At 36.6% G+C, this 26,321-nt stretch overlaps 2 protein-coding genes across 19 annotated transcripts in view; one reads left to right on the forward strand and one right to left on the reverse strand.

The window, feature by feature from the left end:
• LOC119771212 (dendritic arbor reduction protein 1-like) overlaps positions 1–24,244 on the reverse strand; it is a 38,897-nt gene extending 14,653 nt beyond the window's left edge. Inside the window, exon 1 of the mRNA XM_038266932.1 lies at positions 23,582–24,244. Within this exon, the coding sequence (XP_038122860.1) occupies positions 23,582–23,608 (27 nt within the window). The 5' untranslated portion in view covers positions 23,609–24,244. The remainder of the gene's footprint in view (positions 1–23,581) is intronic.
• Positions 1–26,321, forward strand: part of LOC6035069 (putative thiamine transporter SLC35F3) — a 139,323-nt gene that overhangs the window by 38,580 nt on the left and 74,422 nt on the right. The gene's annotated exons all lie outside the window — the stretch shown is intronic.

A 26,321-nucleotide genomic window follows, 5' to 3' on the forward strand; every position in this document is an offset into this window, starting at 1 on the left:
AAGTTGATTTTTTTAATTATTTGATATACGCCCTAAGAGACTTTGCTTAAATTGGTTAGAACTCTGAGATAATTTTGACCAATTTCGTCGGGGTCATTATTTTGGCCATGAAATGGGGTCCTTATGCTAAAATTATTCTAAAAAGTTGAAATTTTGAAAGTTGATTTTTTTAATTATTTGATATACCCCTTAAGAGACTTTGCTTAAATTAGCTAGAACTATGAAATAATTTTGACCAATTTCGTCAAGGTCATTATTTTGGCCATGAAATGGGGTCCTTATGCTAAAATTATTCTAAAAAGTTGAAATTTTGAAAGTTGATTTTTTTAATTATTTGATATACCGCCTAAGAGACTTTGCTTAAATTGGTTAGAACTCTGAGATAATTTTGACCAATTTCGTCGGGGTCATTATTTTGGCCATGAAATGTCCTTATGCTAAAATTATTCTAAAAAGTTGAAATTTTGAAAGTTGATTTTTTTAATTATTTGATATACCCCTTAAGAGACTTTGCTTAAATTAGCTAGAACTATGAAATAATTTTGACCAATTTCGTCGAGGTCATTATTTTGGCCATGAAATGGGGTCCTTTTGCTAAAATTATTCTAAAAAGTTGAAATTTTGAAAGTTGATTTTTTTAATTATTTGATATACCCCCTAAGGGACTTTGCTAAAATTGGCAAGAACTATGGGATAATTTTGACCAATTTCGTCAAGGTCATTATTTTGGCCATGAAATGGGGTCCTTATGCTAAAATTATTCTAAAAAGTTGAAATTTTGAAAGTTGATTTTTTTAATTATTTGATATACCCCCTAAGGGACTTTGCTAAAATTGGCAAGAACTATGGGATAATTTTGACCAATTTCGTCAAGGTCATTATTTTGGCCATGAAATGGGGTCCTTATGCTAAAATTATTCTAAAAAGTTGAAATTTTGAAAGTTGATTTTTTTAATTATTTGATATACCCCTTAAGAGACTTTGCTTAAATTAGCTAGAACTATGAAATAATTTTGACCAATTTCGTCGAGGTCATTATTTTGGCCATGAAATGGGGTCCTTTTGCTAAAATTATTCTAAAAAGTTGAAATTTTGAAATTTGATTTTTTTTAATTATTTGATATACCCCCTAAGGGACTTTGCTAAAATTGGCAAGAACTATGGGATAATTTTGACCAATTTCGTTAAGGTCATTATTTTGGCCATGAAATGGGGTCCTTATGCTAAAATTATTCTAAAAAGTTGAAATTTTGAAAGTTGATTTTTTTAATTATTTGATATACCCCTTAAGACACTTTGCTTAAATTGGCTAGAACTATGAAATAATTTTGACCAATTTCATCGGGGTCATTTATTTCACCATGAAATGGGGTTTCAAGCTAAAATTAATCCGATAAAATTAACTTTTGAGAGTTCATTGTTTTTAATTTTTTTATATTCCCTAACGGAATTGACTTATTTATTGAGAATTTTTGAAGTGTGAATAACAAAAACTGTTATTATTTTCACAGAGCCAGGAAGTCGGATCTGACGTTGAAGTTCGAGCTGGAGTGAGACCTCGGAGACTGCATCGGATTCATCTAATTTTCAGCAACTTTTACTTGGAGTCGGAATCTGTGAAGTCGGGTATTTCTGGAGAGCTGAAGTCGTCGTTGACGTCATATCGTGCATCCAGAGTCGGAGTTGTCTTCAAAGTATGGATTCAAAGTCGCTTGAGGTACCTGACTCTGCAGCCCTGACTAGTGCAGAGGAGTTATAGCAACTGCAGGTTTATTTGCAAATTACAAATAAACCAAAACAATAACTTTTTTTGTTATGGAGACATACCAGCTCAATAACATTTTTTTGTTATTATGCTGCTCCACCTCTCCGCACAAAATAACAAATCTTGTTATTCCTTCATGATTCCTTCTGTGTTATTGGTTTGTTATTGCAATAACAACATAATAACAGTTTAAGTTATTCTTCGAACAAATCTTTGTTATTAATTTTTGTTATTTTAACAACTAATCCGATCATCCCAATAACATAATTCGATCTTCTCACAATATCAAAAACTGACCTTCCCAAGTTATTTCCGTCTGCTCGGGTATGAACAATTTAAAAAAAATCAGCTTTGATTTTTGTAGTGTCCAGAGTTTTTCATATTTTTAAGCTTTGATTTTTTTATTTTAGTTTTTAAATTAAAAAATCTTGAAATTTTAAAATTTCTAAATTAACACAAATTCCTTCCTGATATCAATGTTTTAATAAATTTCTGAGTGATCCGAGAATCATAAATAAAATGTTGTCAGTTTCCACAAAACAAAGTAAGTTTTTTCGTTATGTTAGAAAGGCATTCTAGTCAGAAATTTACAAACACATTCAAAGTATGTTTACATGTCTGCTAAGAGTTTGTTTGCATTAGATCTCCTGTCTCTTTCTAGCAAAAGTTTTTGTCAGCCGACTTCTAGCTGGGGTTTTTTTTACCTGACTGCCCGATACTTCAGCCAACATTTTTCGCAGTGCTGTGACAGCTCGAGCTCGATAGTTCCCAGTTAAACGCAACAACCGATTCCGTGTACGTACCGGCTGATGCGTTTGAAACGGAATACCTAAACGATTTGAATTGAATTCCGTTTCAAAATTCCGATTGAGTTGACAGAGTTGCTTGCATCAGGACACTGTGACGAAACGATCGCCATTTTTGGGTTAAATTATATTTTTCACATGGCCTAGATAGCCATATTTAAACACAAATGCTTAACAAATTCTAATTTCATGATTCCTAGGAAATCCGCTTAAGGCCTCGACCTTGCCTTAGGCCTATTACAACTCTTGACAAGCCAATATCGCACACCCCTCTCACGGTTTCAAATTTCAATCCCCACCATTAAACAAACAAACTAGAAGAAAAAACGCAACCCAAAAGCTACCCACGTCGTGCCAACCTGCCAACCTGCCCCGAAACAACTCAATCACTTGGCAAATCCACCGCACACGTGGTTGATTTCCAGCCACATGCCATCGACGACAACCTTCCCCTCCGGCAGTAGCAGCGGCAGTTAGTCAGTGTCTAGTTTATGGTCACTGTGAGCGCCCTTAACAGAGCGCTTGTCTTAACCTTAACACCTTCACTTTAAAACCTTGACATTCGCACCTTGACAATCACGCGCCAAATTGAAAGCCTTGCGGGGGTCAACTCCACCTACCCGGAATTCGGGGTTCGGCCGCAAACTGGCGCAATTCGGTGGCTTATTAGGAGCAGTTGTAATTGGCACCTTAAACACAAGGTGGTGACTCTCCTTAAGTGTGAGTGTTGGTGGAGTTGAGCTTCAGAGCTTTTTTTGTGCAGATTAAATGGTTGTTTTAGCATGACTGATCAGATTAAACCACTTTACGCGGCTTTAGAAATCCAATTGGGCCCAGAGATCTTGCTTTGATAGAATTTAATGACTCAATTAGACAAAGTATGACTACCCGGTAAGAAGTTTGTCATTTTCTATCATGTAAGACCGACGTAAACAAAAACTAGCTCAATGTTGACCAAAGTGACAGCTATTTGTTTACCACGCGAAACCGCGTGCACGCTTAATAAAAATGACCAAATTTTAAGCTGAAAAGGGGGAAAACTCGAAACACGTAGACACTAACAGGTGTGATAATTAGCTCTGTAATCGTGCAATTGCAAATTACGGGTGCAGAATTACCTGTGCCACGTACCGAAGGCGTACCGCCAAAGCTTTTTTGGTAGTGGTGGGAAAAATGCTCTTTAAAGAGAGCACTTGAGCGAAAAGTAGTGCACTTTGCTACCAAATTGTCGGCGGCGGCGATGGTGCCGGCAGTCTATGAAAGAAATTGAAAACAATAATTTAGGGGGGCTTTAATGCCCTGCTATTGCTTAATTAGAGACCCCCCTTCGTAAAATGAGCAGTTGAGCTAAAGAGTGTGGTGTTGACGGATTGAGATCATCTTTCGAAACAGTTTTGGGTTTTTTTTATGCGCTACGATGAAAAAAAAATGAAATAAAGTAAGTAAAATCAAAATTTGAGGTAATTCTAATTACACCGTAGGAAATGCTAAAGTAATCGGTTATCGAAAATTACTCAGATCTCTCCTGAGTAATGATGCAAACGAATTCAATAAAAACTCAGTAAAACTAATCCAGAATGAGTTGTATTTACCCAAACCTTACAGCCTTTGTTTTTCAAATCAAAGCACATTTAGTAATTAGAGAGTATTACACCTGTCACATTTCTTAGAATTTCACTCAGAAATCTATGAAAACTGGGTAACGTTGACTCAGATTAAGGAAAAATCCTAAATCTGACAGTCGCCCTCTTACCCATTTCTGAGTAGGTCCCGTTTTGTCAAAAACAGAATAAATTTGGATATTCGTGAAAGTGAATTCTTAGAATCCTGAACCTTAAAAGTGGATACTTCTCCACCATGGTACCAGTCTAACATTCTCAAATCGATCCATCAGAGACCTTTCGCCGAACGCCCTAACCTAACCTCAAAGGCCCCCCCTTGTTGTTGTCGTTGTTGGTGCCTGCCTGTTGAGCTGGACCTGTCACGCGCTCTTAAATCATATTTACAGTGCAAGCCACAAAACGGCCGCGCTGCTAATGGAGAGCTTGCACCATTTATTATACACACCGCCACTGCTGTCAGTGGGAAAACAAAAAGCATAAAAAAAACGTAAACAGAATCACGCACGGCTTTCTGCGGGGTTGTTTGGTGAGGGGAACATTAGGTGGCCTACCCTATAATAGGTGCACCCCCCTTTGGACACATCATGTGCTCTGTTTGTTTTGCTTCGAGTGCTCCACATGGGGCCAAAATCTGCTTCGAATGTCACGTTTTGACGCAGCAGGTGGGCCGGCGCAGGGCTTTTGGGGTGACAGTTGGCGCGGATTTGTTTACCTTTTTTGTTTTCAAGTCAAAGTGGAAGCAATCAATTTTGGGGAGGCTTGTTTTGGCGAATCGGCAGCTATTGAAACTTCAAGGTTGAGCCGCGAGATTTTGAGAAAGTTGAATGTATTTACATAGTCGGGATTTGAAAAAGGCTTGATGTTTGACATGTGTCATACCAATTGGTATAGAGGACATTTGCTGTGTCAATGTCAAAAAATGGATTTGTCATGGAATTTTGCCACACCTAAATTGAATAAATGACTTTGTCCACGAATATCGTTCAAAATTTAATTTAAATGCTGTCGAAGATTTGTTATGATTTGATCTTCAAGTTAATAAAACTCAAACGTAAACAAATGTACCAACTCGTAGCTGAATGAAAACTATCTTAAATCTCCGACCTCTTCAGTCCAGCTGTTTGTTTTGCCCAACTCTTCAAAACCTTCAAAATCGTTATTGCAAATCACTCCGCTAACGGAGTCCATTAGGCAAATTTGTAAATGAGTAGATATTGCGATTGCTCATAATCGCTTAGTTTATACTCATCATTATTGGAAAATTTTCTTGAAAATGGGGTGAGATAAAAGGCTTTTAAATCCAAATGATGCTAACAGACTACAATTTAACCCCATTAGGTTAACACTTTTGATCAGAGCCATGTTAAAAAGTGCTCAAGGCCTGGTGAGCGTGTAGAATTTGACAGTTTGCTAGTTACCTCAATGTTGATATGTCTTGGCAGTGCCATGTCAAGCCGATCAATGTCAATCAACTTTGAGGTAACGCAAATCTTCATCGACAAATGTCAAAAAAGCACGCCAATAGAAGCGTCGATTCGTTTATCAACAAACGGGTGTCAAACCAACGGAGTTTCAGAGTTTCACGGTCCCACGAAACGGTTGAATCAGTTAATCAACAATAAATCAATTTTGCGAAGACAACCACCGCATACACCTTTCCAAGTGCAAACACGTTGCGCAAACTTACATCACTTTGGATAAAACACGAATTGGCTTGCTTCGATGCGGTGAGTGTGTTTGCAATTTGTTTACAAAACATTGGATCAAACGCCAATCAGCTATAGGTGGCAAAAATATGATTGTTCACTTTAACGAAAATTGTGGTAAATAAACAAAAAATCAAATGAGACAAAGAATGTAACCAGCATTATTCCAGATTCAGTTACGACAAAATCTGAGAGCAGAAAACTAGAATTCGTGCAGTTTTGAAAGAGTGTGCAATGCGTATTGACACTTCGTGCAGTTGACAATTACTTCGTTTTGTTCTTTAAATAATGACAACTCGCTGTTGCGACCTGCACGCTGTCGTAAACAAACCCGTTTTTAAGCTCAACCCATTTTGCACCGTATCTTTTGCACTGGCTCACACAGACCTACTCACTAATCTCTCGACATCCGACCATCCAAAGTTTAAAGTCCTTCCTCAAACCGATCGGTAGTGGTCGTAACGCTTGGTTAGGCTCGTTAGCCCGTCTAGCCGCATCGGCACGCCGGATTAGCGGACTGTTTTGTGCCCCAGTAGTCTTACCAGACAAATGCAACAAACAAAAAAATGCTAGAAACCTTTACAAAATCCACTCGGTATGGATGTGCATCGTCGAAACTTTACATAATCACTTTCAAATATTGCAATTTGACGCCGAAAGAAGTGGGATTTGCCGGTTCCGAGCCCAATTTGTAACGCTGACTGTTTGATATCGCGTGACATTTGGCGTACGCCACTGGCAAAAGATGGCGCTGGTTCATTGGCCTTTTTCGGACTCGTTTCACAGACAAAGTGATGGGAAATTTCAAAATTAAAATGCTCATAGTACAAGATTCAAGCTTCTACACTCTCACTCTAAATTACATAGATATTTATGAAACTATACTTGATGCAATCTGAAACAAACGTCAGTTTTGGGTCAACTTCGCCCAAACAATAACACTCTGACTGCAAATTGTATGTTTAGCAAAATAATTTAGTTTTTTCAGTGGGGTTTTCAAGTCTGACAGTCTGTGCCATCACTAGATGCATGAAGTGCAGATATTTACGACCATTTGAACCAGTTCGTTATGCCCCATTGATGAGGAGCAAAGGGGGTTGCCCGGAGAAAGAGGAAAATCTGTCCGAAAAGAGTGTGTGGTCAGTTTGCAGAAATAAAACAGAAAATCCGCAAGTCATCGTCAATTGCAGGGCGCTTGGGGAGGAAGGGAGGTGTTTATGGTCGGACCTCCTGCTGTTTGATTTGTTTACGTGAAATGCTCCCCTCCTCGGGGACGGGAAATGATGTTCACTAGCTGGAGCTGGTTTTCTTTTATTGGCTAGTTTTTTGCAAGTCACGGTGGCATGCGATAAAAGTGCATAACGAGATGATTGTGGGAGCCAATTGAGTTTACTCAATTTTCAACGCTATTTTAGGTGTGAAAAGTGGTTTGAATGGAACAATTTCATAAATACTCTGGTTAATTTTGAAGATGAAATCTCGTTCAGAGTTTGCATTAGTTTAAAAATGAGCAATTCTCTGTGAAATTGGCCGATTTCGTGCAATTTTTTTTCTGCTTTCTTTAATTTGGCTCAACTTTTGTGGGGGCTTTGCTAAAGCCTACGAAACGATTTTGTATCGTTGGTTCACCAATGACAAGTCTCCATCCTTTTTTTGCGGCTCTCCATTGGGGTGGCCGCGCAAAAATGTTCATTTTCGGAAGCTAACAACTTTTTTTTTCCAAAAATGAAAAACTGCCACTGTTTTCAAAAAGTCACCTAAACATAAATTTAACTTGAAAACGAAGCACTTTATCAAAATTTCACAAAAGTAATTTTGATTGCAAATTTGATTTTACATCGAAAGGTTGTTGGCAGCCTTGCCATCGAGAGCAGAGGCTGGCGGTGTGCAGTCCGCGGAATTTGATTTGTTTAGTCGGTTGTTTTTATAGTAAATCGCGTGAAAAGTAGTGAAAAGTTTATACAAATGTGTAGATTTCATGTAGAAAGTGAAGATTTCCAGCAGTTTTGGGAATTTGGACAGTTTTTTCGCGATTTTTTGTTTTCTACGCCGCTTGGTCAAGGGTTTGACAGTTCATAGCGGCGGCTTCGCTCTTGCAGTAGTATTAGTGTGATGTTGGCTAGCTCGGTCTAAGGGTGGTATTCAACTCGTTAGAGAAATCAAATAGCGCGAAAGAAATTAAAGCAGTTTGCCAAGGAATATTTTTGGAAGTGTCATCAAGCAGCGCTCAAGCCATTTCATCTGATACTGCAGAAGGTGTTGCAGATCGAAAAAAAAGTACTTGGAAGATCAGCGGAAGGTGGACGGTCTGCGATCGGTTGAGGTTGATCGGAGATCGTGGATATCGTGCTGAAGCAGCAGCTGACCAAGAATTGCCAGCATATCTGTACGCCAGGTGTCGGCAAGAATAAGATCAAGCTAATCGTGATAGAGGCTTGTGAGCGCGGCTGGAATTCCGAACGCATACGATAGGGGACAACTCCCGGGTGCTTAGGACTACCAGAAACCAGAAACTTGGTGAGATCTATCCAAACTGAAATTTTCACGTTTTGCCTACTATATTTAGGCGGGGCCAAACAATGCCCAATGACCTCAATATTGGGCCGCTAGGATCTCTGCAATTCTGAAATGAGTCACTGGAAGCAGCGCGAGGGCTGTCACCACCTAATACTCGGGACTGAGATAAGCTGTATCAGCTCAACCCAAGTCGGATACTAATTATACTTTTCCATAATTTCGCTGCCGGCCAGCGGGTATTGGATTGGACCACACACACACACACACACGTTTAATTTTACATCGAAAAATTAAGTTGAAAAATTTTTGCGATTAATTTTTCGATTTTTTGAAAAAACAGTATTGATTAAAAAATCATAACTCGGTCAAAGATTTTTTACATAACCTGAAAATTTCTGAAAAGTTGGCATTTGATGTAGGGTATTTTAACCATTAGTGGACCCCCTAGTAGAGCCGATGCACATTTTTCACAAATTTTCAATATTTTAAGCCCTTTTTCATAACCCTTTGTACAAAACAATGAAAACTGTAGTCTTTTGAACAATTTTGACTATTTGTTTCATCAGTTTATTTGTTTTTGAGCAGAAAAATAGCCATTTGAAAAAAAAGTTTTTTTTGCCTGTTATGGACCCCCTTTTCCTATAGTGGACCCGGGTCCATAATCCGATTGTGGACCCGGGTCCACTATAGGCAAACTGTTATTTTGATACCAAATTTAACCAATATTTGATGTTTTGATGCATGGTGTAGGTGTAGGTCTAATGATAAAAGATGGATTTTGCTCACTTTTCATCATAAACAAATATGTTTTGTTAAAAAATTGGCTTCAAACAACAAAGAATCTAACAGACATTTAAAAACATTTATTTCCGAAAAAGATCAGAGAAAACGTTTCAAAAATCACTGTAAACATGAAAATAATAAAAAAAAGTAACTTTGATGCACATTTTTTCATATTAATTACAAAAATGGTTGACCGAAACTAAACAATAGATTTGTTTACAGTTGCTGATAAAACCACGCATGTTTATTTAAAAAAAATGTTTTGTTCTTGATTTATTATTATAAAATATCATTTCAAACTGCAATTTTGATGCTTCAGTTAAGTACAATTGACTTTAGATTTGATTAGTTATATTTTTTACGGCTTTAGCATTTTTGGTACTTTAAACATGAAACAGCTATATTTATATTTAATTGAAAAAAATATGCAACTAGGTTGATAACAACAAGCATTTATTGTATGTTTAAGAGAAACTTTTGCTTAAATACACAGTTTTCTTCATTTTTGAAGGTTTAATTAACAGGGGTCCACTTTTGGAAAAGTTTGGATTTTCGTTGTCCTATATTGGACCCCCCTAATTTTTGCTCCAAAATTAGCAGTTCTTCGCTTTATTTCAGTAAAGTTCATTAAACTTACATTATTTCGACTTGTTGAAGTTGATGATTAAGTCTGATTAAGTCAAAAAATGATTGAATAGTTAATTCAATCATAAAATATAAATGCAGTTTTGTTGTGAAAATGCTAGTGGCTATGGCTGATTTCTGATGTTGAACTCAAAACACTTATTTTGGTAAAAAGAACAATTCAATATCAGTCAACATTGATTTAAATGATGCTGAACATGCCAAATAAAAGATTTGTAGGCAACAACACGCTTGAAATTGTGATTTCATTGATTTTTTCATCAAAAACCCTTCAGAGGGTCCACTATAGGAAAGGGGTCCACTAATGGATAACGTACCCTACTCTAAAAAATATCAAAAAATAAAAAATAATAAAAATAGTGTTTTTTTGCAAATCAAGTTTTAGTGACAAAAAGTTAAATAAAAAATCACCAAATTTGTTTTCACCGTGTATCATTTTTTCCAGTGTAGTCCTACCTACAGCTTTGCCCAAGACACGATCAAAAAATTCCTTCAAAAGATACAGATTTTTGAATTTTCATGCATCATTTTTGTATGGACAGCTGCCAAATTTGTATGGTCAAACTAATGATGCAAAATGGCTTCTTTGAGCATACCGAAGGCACTAAAAAAGTTTCAGCCGGATAAAAAATACAAAAATTAAAATTGAGCTGCACAAAATGAAACTGGTTCTAATTTATTTTTTTCTATTTTTGGAAGCGACTTAATTATTTAAAGCTGTATGTTTCCACTTCAGAGAAACCGTTCCAAAATTACCTCCGATTCCCAAGATCGACGCCGGTAGCAGAGAATTCAACGAAGCGGAAAATCGCGCGACGAACCTCTCCCCCATCGGAATGTCCACAGCAATTTAGTATAGATTAATGACCCTGTCGCGCATCGCAACCCAGAAGGGACAATTCTGCAAAACTCAGTCAACGGCTCGACCTCGATCGTACCTTCGATCGATCGCCACAAACCTTCATGGCCACTGGCCTTGAACGACCCTGGGCCCGCATAAGCCACTTACCGCCGGCGAGGTGGTCGCCGATTGGTCTTGCGGGGTTTTTAATTGGATATTGGCCGGTGTCAAAATTGGATTAGCCCCAAACGGCTTTGATGGCTTGGGAGCAAGTTCTTAGACGCCGACAACGACGACGACGACGACTGCAAAGGTGAATATACTATAAAACCGAACCATGGTTCACCGCGGATTTCGCGAAGACAGGTGAAGGGATTTGGGCAGCTTATGCGGTTTTGCGCGGCTTTTTGTTTTTTTGTTTTGCTGAATAGCTTTCGCGAAAATGACCTCTAGGATTGGAGTTTTGCATTTTGGCATGTTTGCCTGTGAACTTCACTACTCACTGCTGGTTGAAACTAGTTCTGCTTGGGTGCAGTTATGCATTTTTGCTGATCTGTCTCTGTCGGTATTGAAGGTAGATTTTGATCGTTGATCTATAGCTCACATGTGCCACATGGTGTGTTCTTGAGGGGGACCGGAGGAATTTCGTCAGCTTAGCTTTGGAAGGTTTTTCAGACAGGGTTTTCAATCAACCTTGCAGCATGATTGAGTTGGAAATTTGATGGGTTTGTCGTATGTGGGTCATTTTGGACGAACTTTAATTGACACAGGATGTAGCAGTTTGGAAGTAGTTTTAAGGCAGTTATTAAACAACGATCAACTGGTAGGTTTATTTGTTTTCTATGGTTAGAACATTTGCAAACTCTTTGTTTTCTTTGTAATTAAAAACATATTCAAAATATGTTCAAAGCCGGGATTTGTGGTGCGTGGTTGCCTCTCATCCAGTCGGTCTGGGTTTGATCCCAGAAGGTCGTGGTGGCATTTTTGCGAGACGAGATTTCTAGCAAAACAATGTAATTGTGCCAATTTCGAAGTGTAAACAAAGAGTCTAACCTGCTCGTTCGTAATGTAAACATCAACTGACATAGTCACATATCCCATTATGATTGATGATTATTTCAGCCAAGTTCAAACTTAAAAGGTTAACGATAAACATTAACTTAATTCTGATATCAATATCAATTTTCAAAATCATTCCAATTTCGCGTTAAAATGATCTGAAATAACTACCAAGGAAACTTCCTTAATAAAATTTTATCTAAATCGTTTCATATTATTAGTTCCACCGATTGGATCAACCAGCTTAACCAACCACCGCAAATCATTTAACGATTTGCGGTAAAACAAATACCCACTTAATTCGATCTACTTTAACCGATTACCGGCATATCCTCGAATAGTCAGTGTTGCCACCTGCGGCCGACGCACATGTAGTTTTTCGATTTTTTTTTATAAATTAGACTCATCCGCAGCACGATACCCATCACTGAGCATAGTTGGCGATGGTCGTCGCAATAGACGGCCGGTGCGTGCCGGGGGTCTACCGTAACCATCAAAAACAAAACCAAAAAAACGACGTGCCTCTGGCAAAGGCTCTCAGGTTCGGATTATCCAACGCCGCCGCGTATTTCTTCAAGAAGTTGGATAATATCTGCCTCGGCGGCCGGCGGCAGCAAACGAAGAAGCAACCACCACCAAACAGGTTGATCCGCGGCCAGATTGTAAAACTGTAGCAGAATTAGTTGACTAGTTAGTTGGGGTGTTGGTGTAACTCGAATGAAAAAAAACTTAGCGGTCAACCTTTTTTCATTTATAATTTGCTTGCTTCAGATCTAGTTGTACCAAAGCATAAAGTTATTTTGAAAATGTATGAAAAAGGGCTTATTTTCGAGATCGTTAAAAAAACATCCAATTCCTTAGAAGTTTTTTTTCTTTTGTGCCTTCCTCCCCGAGCAGGGGTAAATAACACGGGAGTACCAAATTTTGGTATTACTTGGGCAAATAACATGGACCAAAATGTGCCCTTGATTTCCCAGTAATATTTGGTAAAATACCATAAAATCATACCAGGTCTTTTGGATTTTTGAACATTGCTTGAATACCAAAACTTGGTATTGCCATGATTTTTGTATTCCTGTGGTCATGATTTTGGTATGATTTCGCTGTATTTTACCATCTATTACTGGGCAACCAAGAGCACAATTTGGTCACTGGTATTTGCACAAGTAATACCAAAATTTGGTATTTTCATACCATTTTTAAAGCAGCAGTTGCAGTTAGCGAAAAAAAAGTAAATGATCCATATGCAAAAGCCAAATCTACTCACCTGATGATTCCATGTTGTTCTTAGTGATATTCTTCACCACATCGAATGCATTTGTCATTGATGAACGGCCTGTGCTTGAAGTTCTTGAAGCTTCTGAAAAATAACAAGATTGAAAAATAAGTGTTATTAAACTGAAACTGGATTTAAATTCACCAAAATTCAATAATCTGTCGATTGACTCGTTTTTCAAAGTATTTGGTCCCGGTTATATATTAGTGACTATATCAAAAAACTTTAAAATCAGCTTTAACATTTTTGGGTTTCAAGTCATTTTAGCAAAAAAATTAATTATCTCGTCAAAATTTATAAGAAATTTCCCATGGTTTCAGAGGAATTTGATGAAACACTTCAATACCAAAACAATACCAAAATGTGCCATCCTGACTTACAAAATTTTCCACAATTTCAAGTCATTTCTTTAGGGGGTATATCAAAAATTGTTAAAATCAAGTTGGAAATTTCCGGTTTACAATGAAATCATTCGCTTTGAGACATAATTTTAGCGCAAAATTTACTATTTTGTCAAAATTGGTCAAAATTTTCCCATAGTTTCAGAGGAATTTGATAAAATACTGTAATACCAAAAAAATACCAAAATGTGGTATTCGACCATTGAGCAATTGTCTACCAAAACCGGAAAAGGATTTTATTTGTATTTTTTTATTTGGATCAAGCTTTGTGGGGGCTTTCCCTATGACCAAATAAGCTATTTTGTGTGATTGGTTCATCCATACAAGCCTCCATACAATTTTGGCTGCTGTCCATACAAAAATGGTATGTAAATATTCAAACAGCTGTAACTTTTGTGTGAATTTTCTGATCAATTTGGTGTCTTGGGCAAAGTTGTAAGTATTGTTGAGGACTTTTGAGAAAAAATAGGTACACGGAAATAAATTGCAGATTTTTTAATCAACTTTTCTTTCACTAAAACTCAATTTCCCAAAATATGTATTTTTTGATTTTCGAGATTTTTGATATGTTTTAGAGGACAAAAATCCGCAACTTTTGAGCCATAGAGAAACATGGTCAAAAAATCTGCCGGCGAGTTATGAATTTTTGAAAAAAATAGTGATTTTTGGAAAAAATCGAAGTTTTATGCAAAAACAAGTTTGACATTATTGAAAAAAATTGAATTTGCAATCGAAAAGTACTTTACAGATTTTTTTTAAAAAGGGCTCCGTTTTCAAGATATAGCCACCGAAACGTTGATTTTAGCGAAATATTTGCAATTTTTCAATTTTTAAAAATAGTGACCATGAGTGACCATTTCTAAGAATATTTTTTTTTTAAAAGTTCAGAAAAATTGCTATAAAATTGTTTAAGAGACATTGAAGATTGGACCTCGGGTTGCTGAGATAGAGCCGCTTTAAGAAAAAGAAACACGAAAATTGAAGTTTTCTTAATCTCACCAAAACAACCCATCATTTTCTAATGATCATATCTCAGCAAAAAATGGTCCGATTTTCAATGTAAATACATGAAAAATTCGTGAAATTTTCCGATCTTTTCAAAAAATATTTTGAAATTTTTTATATCAAGACTACCATGTTAAATAAGCGTAATATTCAGTGTTTGGCCCTTTTGAAATGTTAGTCTTGATTTAAAAACATTCAAAATATTTTTATAATTTCACGAATGTTTCATGTATTAACATTGATAATCGGACCATTAGTTGCTGAGATATCGTTATTAGAAAATGGTGGGTAATTTTGGTGAGATTAAGAAAACTTCAATTTTCGTGTTTCTTTTTCTTAAAGCGGCTCTATCTCAGAAACCCGAGTTCCAATCTTCAATGTCTCTTAGACAATTTTATAGCAAATTTTCTGAACTCCTCAAAAAAAATATTTTTAGAAATGGTCACTTATGGTCACTATTTTTAAAAATTGAAAAACTGCAAATATTTCGCTAAAATCAAACTTTCGGTGGCTATATCTTGAAAACGGAGCCCTTTATCAAAAAATCTGAAAGGACCTTTCGATTGCAAATTTAATTTTGCATTAAAAAATAATGTCAAACTTGTTTTTGCATGAAACTTCGATTTTCCCAAAAATCACTGTTTTATCAAAAATTCATAACTCGGCGGCAGATTTTTTGACCATGTTTCTCTATGGCTCAAAAGTTGCGGATTTTTGTCCCCTAAAATATATCAAAAAATCTCGAAAATCAAAAAATACGTATTTTGGGAAATTGAGTTTTAGTGAAAAAAAAGTTGATAAAAAAATCTGCAAATTCTTTTTCCGTATACCTATTTTTTCTCAAAAGTTCTCAACAATTCCTACAACTTTTCAATCAAAAGTTACAGCTGTTTGAATATTTACATACCATTTTTGTATGGACAGCAGCCAAAATTGTATGGAGACTTGTATAGGTGAACCAATGACGCAAAATAGCTTATTTGGTCATAGGGAAGGCCCCCACAAAGTTTAAGTCAAATCATAAAATACAAAAAATAAAAATGGTCGAAATCGGCCGATTTCGTAGAGAGTTGCTTTATTGGCAAATTCTGCAATTTTGCAATATCATAACAATACCTTATGTAAATTAGTATGATATCCCAAGTAACATTTTTTCCAGGAGTTCTACAAGAGCTCTTCAAGATAGCTACAGCATAGCAGTTTGGACCGCGGTGGGATAAAACTCTCTTTAAGTACTCTTACAAACTCCTGAAGAAGTTTTGAAGAGAATTTTATCCTACCGCGGTCCAAACTGCTATGCTGTAGCTATTTTGAAGAGCTCTTGTAAAACTCCTGGGAAAAAATGTTACTTGGGATAACATTTTGCTCTTTCATAATCCATCATTCATCTTAAAAGACAAATTTTAATGGGTCCAGGAATACCATAATTTGGTATTGAGCATGAGCATGAGCATGAGCATGGCTGACTGCCAATGAGCTGCTACTCCGTTATTGACAGATCAGCTGAAGTTAAACAATGAATTAAAAATGATCAGTGGGAGCCAACCATCCGTTGACTGTTTAACCTCTGAAGATCTCTACTTTATTAGTCAATACCGGCGCCCTCCCAAGAAGCCTGCAGTTCAACGAAAGGGAGGAATGTTAGTCCGATAGTTGAAGTTGCAGACTAATCAAGCACATAGTTTTTCGCTATATACTTGTTGATACCGCTTGAGACCGTTGAATCCACAGCATCTCCTTCAAGCATCACGTGATTATTTTTTTTGGGTTAGTAGGATAAGGTATTGGCTTTTCGATGCCTCCCGAGCTACGACGCTATGGGGAGGACTTTCGTAACAGACCCGTCGGCGAGCCTTCCGAGCAACGATGCTATGGGAAGGTCTTTCTGGTTAACACCTAAAAATCACTCACACATAGTTATTTTGCTCCACTATTAACTCAACGATCACTTTTTAAGGAATCTGTCAAATCAGGAATTTTTCTGGTACTTTTGTACCCGACCCTCTCCGATTTCAAGGAAACTTTGTAGACATGTTTTCCTAGGCCTATATAAGACAGTTTTGTGTATATGGAGCCAATTGTACTCGAAAATAACATTTGAGAAGGGCGTAAGTTATTTAAATATTTTTGTATTTTGCAATTTAAAAATGACTGTATCTCGAAGCCGTTGCATCGTACCAAAAAGTGGTCAAAGACAAACTTGTAGGAATTTGATCGGGCTTTCTGAAAAAATACACTGAAATAAAAATACACGCCACTTCTATGAGTTTCAAAGTGAAATTTAAAGGTGATGTCACGGTTTTTTTCGTTCGTTTTCGTTTTTTTAAAGAAATAGCCTTAGATGTTACAAAAAGGCGGTGAGAGCGCAGAGTCGAGAAAAAGGGAGGAGTGATAGAGAGAGAGAGAATGATATCGCTGGGAATCACGAGACACAAGAAGAGATCTCACAAGCTGTATACTCCCGGATGTTTTTGGTGCAGAGATAATCAATTGATAGCTTTTCTATCACTCATAAGCAACACTGCTGCTGGTTATTTGTTTAAACATGGAATATCACATGAATAATGCAATCAATGATTGAGGGATTTTCCATGTACCATAACTTGAGTTATTTTTGTCCGAGAATGTTGGATTCTCTTTGGGGATTTAATTTTTTTTTCTTCATCGATGGTTATAATTTACTAATAACAAAACCAGATATTTTAACAGGACTTGTTATTGAAATGACTTCCGTTTTGCTTTTCTCACCTGCTCGGGGAAACAGTGACGCCTGAGTGATCTTCTATTTATCCATTCATCTATAGCTCAGTAGTAGAGGTTTGGAATGAGAATCTAAAGGTTTTGGGTAAAAATCCCGACCCGAGCATTTTTTTTTTGTTTTACCTAAAATAAACGACAACATGTTGATTTGAATTTTGGAACCACAAATTGACACGAACCGCAAAAGTTAAGAAAGAAATATGTTCATAAATACATTGATATTTTGCAATCTTTGAAAAATACAAAATTAGTTGCAAATCTGTTTTGAGAAGAAAAAAATATAACGAAAATTACATTAATCAGCAATATCAACCCACAATCTCACCTTTCCCACCGTTAATGCGAACAATTCCCACAACAAATTATCACATTATAAGCCAGCCGTTCGGCTACTGAATGGCGACGGTGTCGGCCCCAACAAAAAGCACCAAAACGAATAAATTTAACCGCCACGTGTGTATGGTTATAATCAGCGTGAGCCACGCCAGTTCATAAAAGTGATTTAATAATCCTTTCTTTTCTGCATTTTTTCCCCTTTCTCAAATCGAAAATCGCCCAGCAACATTGAGCCGGCTGTAGGTTGGTCAGGCCAGACACTGCCGAAGCGCTACCACCGGCACTGATCGGTTTCGTCTACTTCTTCTTTACGATGTTTATTCAGCATAGCTGCTTATGAGCTCGTGAACATTATTTGGCCACTCTGGGAAAGAGTTGCTTTGAAGACTTAACTTCAACTTGAACGACTTTTCTTGCGCATTTACTTTAGTAAATCGAAGTCAAATATCTGGCAACACAGTTCTGTCAAACCGTCATAATGGAAGCGTATTTTGTCTAGAATATTAGTCTATGTGGCATCCCCTTTAAACAACTCGAACGCAACCGAAAAAAACAAACGAGTGAATGTGTGAGCATCATTGTCCGATTAAGTAATATTGCTCTTTTCTTCTTGTGGTCGGATGTTCCATTTTCGAGACTAATGTACAAGGTGTGAGAACTCGTAATTGTGAAATTACAATTATTTGGTCTGTCGAGTGGCGTCGGTAGATGCGTTCGAGAGTGAACGTTTTGTCGCGCCACGAAGACTAATGGCGGAAATGACCACCGGTGTGTGGTCCCATTGCTGCTGACCAGACGGAGTAACATTGATTCAATTTTCGTCATTTTGAAGCGATTTTCTTCATGCTGACTCAAAAATTGGTGAAGGTAATCGAAAGTGCAACGTTTTTTTTTTTTTGGGTCACCAAATCCAATCTCGGTTGAGAAGAGGGCAACTTGCAGTCAACTTGTCCACTGAACTATAACGAGACTCCGCAACGACGATGGTGCGGTGATGTCCTCGAACGTAAAAGTAACTGCTGGTCGACTTTCGAATCACTGGCGAGACGTTATGTAATCTCCAAATTGGGGTTCAATATACTTTCAAGAAAATTGCCAAAGGCTCTGGGTGAAGTGAGATATCGAACGCAGCGTGTGCTTATCCGTGCCCTGGAGGTCGTTAGCTCAAGTCACTTGCTGATGCTGCTGCTGGATTCGGTAATTGAACCCAGCAGAGGCCACAGTGATGATTTTGAAAGTATTGTTGGAATCGAATATTGGCATTTTACTTACATTAAGGCGGTTAGATTACGATTCCAATCGTATTTCATTTTTAACAGTCGTAAATTTAAAATTTTCCAAATACTCATGAAGAATTCTCTACCAACTCACACCAAATCGGGAAAAATTGCCCTTTTTTTGATATCTCGTGACGGAGAGGCTGTATTCGCGATCAAAAGCTCAAAAATTCCGACAGGTGGCGCAAAGCATCGAAGAATGACGATTCAAATTTTCGCTGTTCGGTTACATAGGAATGCAAACTTAAAATTGAATTTACAGCTCATAGAACAACTTTTGAGAAAAAATTCAAGTAGTACGATTGTTAACTCTTTGCCCTCTATAAATTAACGCAATAAAAAAAAATTGAAGAAAAATAATTTAAAAAAAATAATGTTGTTTAAAATGATAGAGCATCAAAAGTTAACAAAGTATCAGCTCGAATTTTTGCTCAAAAGTTGTTCTCAACGCTGGAATTTAACAAAACAGAATTCGCATACATAACCTCAAAGGGCGGAAATTTCAATCGACATTCTTCGCTCTGTTCTGCTACTCAACACTAGGTGTCGCCTGTCGTTTGGCTCTTGAACGGCAATAAACCCTCAATTTTTGTGCATGCGAAAAAGACATGGTTTTCAATAATAAGCAGCCCGAAAAGGTGATGAGATGGAAATTTGGTGTCAAAGGGACCTTTATGTAAAATTGGACGCCCGATTTGATGGCGTGCCCAAAATTCAGAAAAAAACGTATTGTTCATCAAAAGAAAATTAAAAAATAGTTTTTAAATCACTGCCATTTCCCATTGCTCAACTATCAGAAATCGTGAGATATGTAATTTATGGGGAATTTCGAATCTGAAATAACCCAGGAAGGGTCATTTTTGCATTTAGAACCCAAATTTTCATTTTAAAACTTCGTGTTTTTCAAACTTTTTCAGAGTACCGTAAACCGGGGTGACATCGATACGATTTTGATTTATTTTTGAAATATGTTGCAACTTGTGAGGTTTTTCTCAACATTATTATTGAGCAGTTCTCTCAGATTTCGGTCATTCGATTTTTTTTTGTATTTTTTAGTCCGGCTGAAACTTTTTTGGTGCCTTCGGTATGCCCAAAGAAGCCATTTTGCATCATTAGTTCGTTCATATAATTTTCCATACAAATTTGGCAGCTGTCCATACAAAAAGGATATGTGAAAATTCAAAAATCTGTATCTTTTGAAGGAATTTTTTGATCGATTTGGTGTCTTCGGCAAAGTTGTAGGTATGGATATGGACTACACTGAAAAAAAATGATACACGGTAAAATTTTTTTGCTGATTTTTAATTTCACTTTTTGTTACTAAAACTTGATTTGCAAAAAATACTATTTTAAATTTTTTTATTTTTTGATATATTTTAGAGGACATCAAATGCCAACTTTTCAGAAATTTCCAGAATGGGCAAAAAATCTTTGACCGAGTTATGATTTTTTGAATCAATACAGATTTTTTTCAAAAAATCGAGATATTGGTCGCAAAAATTTGACAACTTCATTTTTCGATGTAAAATCGAATTTGCAATCAAAAAGTACTGCAGTGATTTTTTGATAAAGTGCACCGTTTTCAAGTTATTGGCATTTTTAGTTAACTTTTTTGAAATTAGCGCAGTGTTTCATTTTTTTTCAAATTAGTGCCAATATTCAAAGCGCCTGGCATTCTGCGGATGTGTGAACTAAAATTAAAAAAAAAATCTCTAATAAGCCAAATTAAAGCTTATATATGCCGAATACAAATTTTAATGCTTTATAATTCGGATAGAGGGACTTTTTCTCAAAACCTCGCTCCACACGCTGAATGTTGTTCATTGAGCTATTTTAGGACTCTGGGCCAGATATGGGCAAAATCGGTCAACATTTACCCATTGATACTCGGAGGTGAAGTTTGTATGGGAAAAATTGAAAAAATGTATGGAAACTCCAACTTTTTAACGGTTTGGTCTCCACGGTGCGCTACTTACATCCGAGTATTCCTAAAAGTGAGAATCTCATTGAAAATTTAATGTTCTACAACTTTGTAGAAGATACCAAAGTTGTAAAACTTGATCCTGCAAAGTTATTAGCGATTTAAAAAAGTTATTTTTGTATGAAAAACATTTTTTTCACCAACTTTAGGCTCGGGTATCAATGGGTTAATCTCAACCAAATTTGCTCAAAATTTACACAGATGTTTAAAATAACCCAAAAAACCGTTTTCCGCTTGTGGAGCAGGGGGTCATTTTTTCTGGGCACCCTACTATGCATTCAACTGTTCATCTATTTCTACAACCAAATCTGAATTTCCAGACCAAAATTTGATATTTTTTTCAATTTCGGGAATTCCCGGGTTTCGGGAATTCCCGGCCTACGCGGGGGTGTGGATATCGTATAGAACCCACCCTTGGTAGCAGCCTGTGCTAACTAACATTCCCGTCCCATTCCCTCGAGATCTACAAACTGACATGGCGGGCGCCGTTGGTGGCCAACGACTGTTTCCTATTCGCACCGGCTCTAGTTTTGATGATCGTGATGTTTTATCTTTTCAGCACATTCATGCATGCTGTTGATAAGGGAAACATCATTTGATCGTTGAAGCGTGTGACCGGTTGTGCTGATGGGATATTATGGTCCTGTTCAGCAACGGAGAAGGACAACCATGGGTGGTCTCTCATGCTCATGCTCATGCTCTAAATATGTTTGTATTTCTTAATTTAAATATTGCTGTATCTCGAAGCCGTTGCATCGTATCAAAAAGTGGTCTAAGATAAACTTGTAGGAAATTAGACGGGCTTTTTGAAAAAAAAAAAACATCGAAAGAAAAAACCACGCCACTTTCATGAGATTTTATGATTTTTAAGTTTAAAAGTCAAATTTGAAGGTGAGCCCACGATTTTTTCGTTCTATATTTTTCTGAAAATAGCCTAAGATGTTTGGAAAAGACTTACGAAAAATGCAAGATATAGCAACTCACCTAAAATAATACAAAAATCATTTATTGAAACTGTTTTTTTTTAAGTGCTCTAATTGTCAAAATTTTCTAAAACCGAATACGGGAATCGATTTTTCAGACAATTTTACAAAAAAATCTCCATATTGACCACTATCAGAGACAATCTTATGGGAAATTGGACAAGCTTTCCGGTAGAAATATTAACGAGACTGTAAAATCAAGTTTGGACTAAGTACAGTGGTCAATATGGAGACTTTTATGTAAAATTGCCTGGAAAGTCTATTCCCGTATTCGGTTTTTTGAAAATTTTAACGTTTAGAGCACTTTTCAAAAAAACAGTTTCAATAAATGATTTTTTATTTTCAACATAGAACAACCAGAAAGCAAAGGACCTATTGAAAAATATTCTGTAAAAATTTACAAAATATTTCCAGAAATGTGCAGCACTATTTAAAAATCGAAAAAAAAAACACATTTTTTCTTAACAACTCCTGTTATGTATTTTAAAAATGTAAACTTTTTCAATATAAATATCAGTTCTTTTCGGATACAAATTTGATTTATTAGATATTCAGAAGCAGTTGCAGGCCAAAAAGAATATGACATAACAACTTTAAAGTCAAATAAAATTATTGAAAATTGTAAAAGTTTTTTTTATTAAATTCAATTTTGGGTTGCATAATCGTCGCTTGTGTGCTATCTCCCAGTCACGAAATACTCTAGCAGAGCTGGTTCTGCCAGATATATACACCCAGAACTGGACATCGGCATACGAGAGGATAAAGAGCACGGATTCGGTAGTAAAATGGTACTGTGTGCGGGCTGAGAGGATAAATCCCGTAATTACCGAGAGTACTTTACTCATGGGTTCATCCTCAAAAAAAGTTCATCTTTCAAAAAAAAGTACCGGTAATGAGACTTGACATATTGACATAAGTTGTATTTAACTAGTGTTAAATGCATTTTAAAACTACCAGTTTTTTTGCCAGAGCCGAGGGACAAAAACTTTGGAAAATATTTGCATCGGCCTTACAGAAAATAGTTTCAATGATTGATTTTTCAGAAAGCAGTTTTTTCTTGCCTGCCGAAGCGAAATGAAAGGATTTTGTTTGAAGGTTTCAGTAAGATGTACGCAACACAATCCAAGCCAAAAGGACCAAATTCGACCTTATCGAAGATTGTTTTCAAAAAGCCAGAGATATTTTTTAATTGTTGTAAAACAAGAAGGTTCTTCAGTTCATGCCCATCATTTGGTTTAAGACCTTAAGGAAACGGTTTACTTCAAATAATTAGTCCACTCATCATAGCCATTATGCTTCATTAGCCACAACGACCTTGCCGACATAAAAACCAACATTAAAATTGATTCAATTATTACCATATTCTTTACCAAAGTCTAATTATGCTGCCAAATATCCCTCATCCTCTTTCTCTTACTAACCCTAAGAAAAAAACTGCATAGTCATCGATCGCGTGCTCTACATTCAGCCCTACAATTTACGCATCGAACGCCAAACCAAACCAATCAGCCTTGTTGCATTCCGACCTCGCTCGATCAGTCAGTCAGTCAGTCAGTCAAAGTTGGCGGCTTCCTTTACTTCCTTCCCCAACTGATTGACTCTTGGGGAGCCTGTACAAAGGAAGGGGAAATCATGCTCACGAGAACTGTAAAAAAAAAGTCAAATCACGATGACAGAATTGACGTCAACCTTGGAAATTACTGGCCTTGGTAGTTACGACATTTCATTTCCTTCCTAAAGGTCCCGAATCGACACCTACTTGATCGGATTCATTCATGTTTGGACTTGTTTTCTGTACGATTTGCCTTATTTACTTACAACCAATAATAACACCCAAGCTCTCATTGTTGGTTCTTTTGTTTTCCTCTGATGTCTGCAGCTGCTTCTGCTTCTGCTGTTGCTGTGTGTGTGATTGTTGCACCGTTCTCGAACTCCTCAACATTAAAAAATGCAACAAATTGATTTTTTTTACACACGCGTACGCACACACGCTATTGCTCGTTGCAATGCAAAGTAAATACGCGCAACGCCAATTTTGCGGCGACCTTCGGCGCCTCTTCGGCTGCAATTGGACGCTTCCTCAACGTTTCGCCTCACTTCGGGTTCTTTTTTGTTGTGTTGCTTCTTCAAGAACTTTTCCCCGCCAATTTCTCGTGTTTGCGTTTTTTTCTACTTCTTCTTCCTGATTGGCTTGCCAAATAAGCTTACGCACTTGTTGCGTACACACTCACACGCACTTTCACAACTTGTGTGGCTTCTTCATAATTGCCTTCAATTTTTGCAGCTTTCAATTAGTGTGCACTTTTTTTTCGATTCAATTCGATTCGATTTCGACAACAGCTGAGAGAAAAACAAAAGAAAACGCCAAAATAAAGAGAAAAATTGCCACCCGACGCCGGTTTTCGCACGCACGATCACGCAACAAAACAAAAAACAAAAAAAATGCAACGCAAACAACAAACAATCGCGCGCAAAGCTTCGTTCACGACTGAAGCTTGCGGTGGCGCTCGGGCAGCGGGTAAGCTCGCCCGGACGAGGACTTGAACGCAGCAGGCGGCGACGAACGGCACACGATCGTGTGAGAGATCGTGCGATTTTTCAGGGGGAGCCCCTTTCTCTGCGGCGAATAAAAGTGTCTTTTTCGTTCGTTTTTCATCGTTTTTTTGATTTTGAGGCTAGTTCGTGCGAAGTTCAACTGCGATCAATTTATTTGAGGCGCAAAAAAGTACTTTTTTTTGTGCGAATGTTTGACGATCGTGTACTCACGCTGTGCAATTTTGCACTTGACGCACGGGATTTCTTGTCGAGTTGGAGAGAAGTTAACGGAATCGTAAATCTCATCAAAATGATGGACTGAAACATGATTTTCAATAACAAAGATTTTAATACAAAATTGAAATTATATTTTATTTTATGCCAAATTTAAGCTTTCCAAAATTCTAAAGGAACCCTTCAATGAAGGTATAACTCTTTTCCACTGAGCATTCAATAATACGCCCTTTTGAAATGTTAGTATTGATTTAAAAAATTTGAAAGTATTGTTTTTGAAAAGATCGGAAAATGTCACGAATGTGTTGCATTTGACCACATCAAGTAAAGCCGATGAGATTTTGCAAACAAAAACTCTATCCTGCTCACGGCAGAAAAATTTGAGTTCAGTGAATACGGTTTTTTAATGTTCGGATTTTGTATATGTTTAAAAGCACTAAAGAGGCTGATTTTGTTTAATTCTCGTAATATTAATTTAAATCAGGCCTGACCAACGCCCGGCCCACGACTATATTTCAAAAAAGTTCTTTGACCGGCCCTAAAGGATTTTCATAAAATAGTCAATAAAATATGTGTCAAAATTATAGATGAAATTTTGAGATATTATAACAAAACATGCTAATTGTTTGGATTGTGCCTTTGTATTTTTTTAAATGATTTTATTTCTCATTAAAAAATTCTTTATGTTTGAATTGAATTCTTACCATTTCTATATTGATATATTCAGAATCAATTATCCAGCATGAAAAATGAGCAAAAAGATTGCAAAGAGACACTAAATTTCAAAATTTCTTCTGGTTTTGGCTATATTTACTTCTAATTGAATTGTTTCTTTTTTGAGGATTTTGATTGAAATAGATTTTTCAGAAATGAGTAAGCAAAAATAATGTATTTTTCAGAACATTTTTTCAATGATAAAGTTTTGCTGGAAAAAAGCTTTAAAAATCAAATTAATCATATTGAAAATAGAGACTGCTGAAAATATTTTTTTAAATATTAAAAAATGTTTCATAATGAGCCATAAATTCAAAAGGCAATGTTTGTTTTTTGGAAAATTTCAATAATTCTAAAAAATTTGAAGAATGACGAATTAAAAACTATTAGATATATATATTATTTTTTTAAATTAAAATCATTTTGAAATGTTTTGTAAAATATTTGAATTAAGGTGCATCAAAATTTCGTTTTAAAAAATTTGATCTTGTCTCGTTGATTTTTCAATTTTGAAAAAAATGCTTCGACGAAACTGGAATGTTTTTGAGTTAATGATATCAGGATATAATTACAATAAAATTGTATCCAAAGCAAAATAAAAATAATTCAAATAAACACATCTTTGAAAGTTATCTTTTTTTTCTTGAAATAAAGATATATGAATCTTATTTACACACCCAGAACTGGGCATCGGCATACGAGAGGATAAAGAGCACGATTCGGTAGTAAAATGGTACCGTGTGCGGACGGAGAGGATAAATCCCGAAATTACCGAGAGTACTTTACTCATGGTTCATTTTCCGAAAAAGTTCATCTATCAAAAAAAAGTACCGGTACCGAGACTCGAACCCAAGACTTTCGGCATATTGAACCGTGCCTTTGCCGTATGGGCCACCATGGTTCGGTGACTAAGTGGCGGTCATTTGTCCATATAAGCCACTCAATAGGATGAACTGTTCTAATGAACGAATGAACACGCGAGAGGACTATACTCTCGCAAAATAGCACTTTCCTCACGTTTCTTTTCGTGAGGACTATCCCCTCGTTCTTTAACTTTGGGTGCACCATTAGTTTA

The sequence above is a fragment of the Culex quinquefasciatus genome, chromosome 1 (assembly GCF_015732765.1).
Source record: "Culex quinquefasciatus strain JHB chromosome 1, VPISU_Cqui_1.0_pri_paternal, whole genome shotgun sequence".
Classification (NCBI taxonomy): Eukaryota; Metazoa; Arthropoda; class Insecta; order Diptera; family Culicidae; genus Culex; species Culex quinquefasciatus.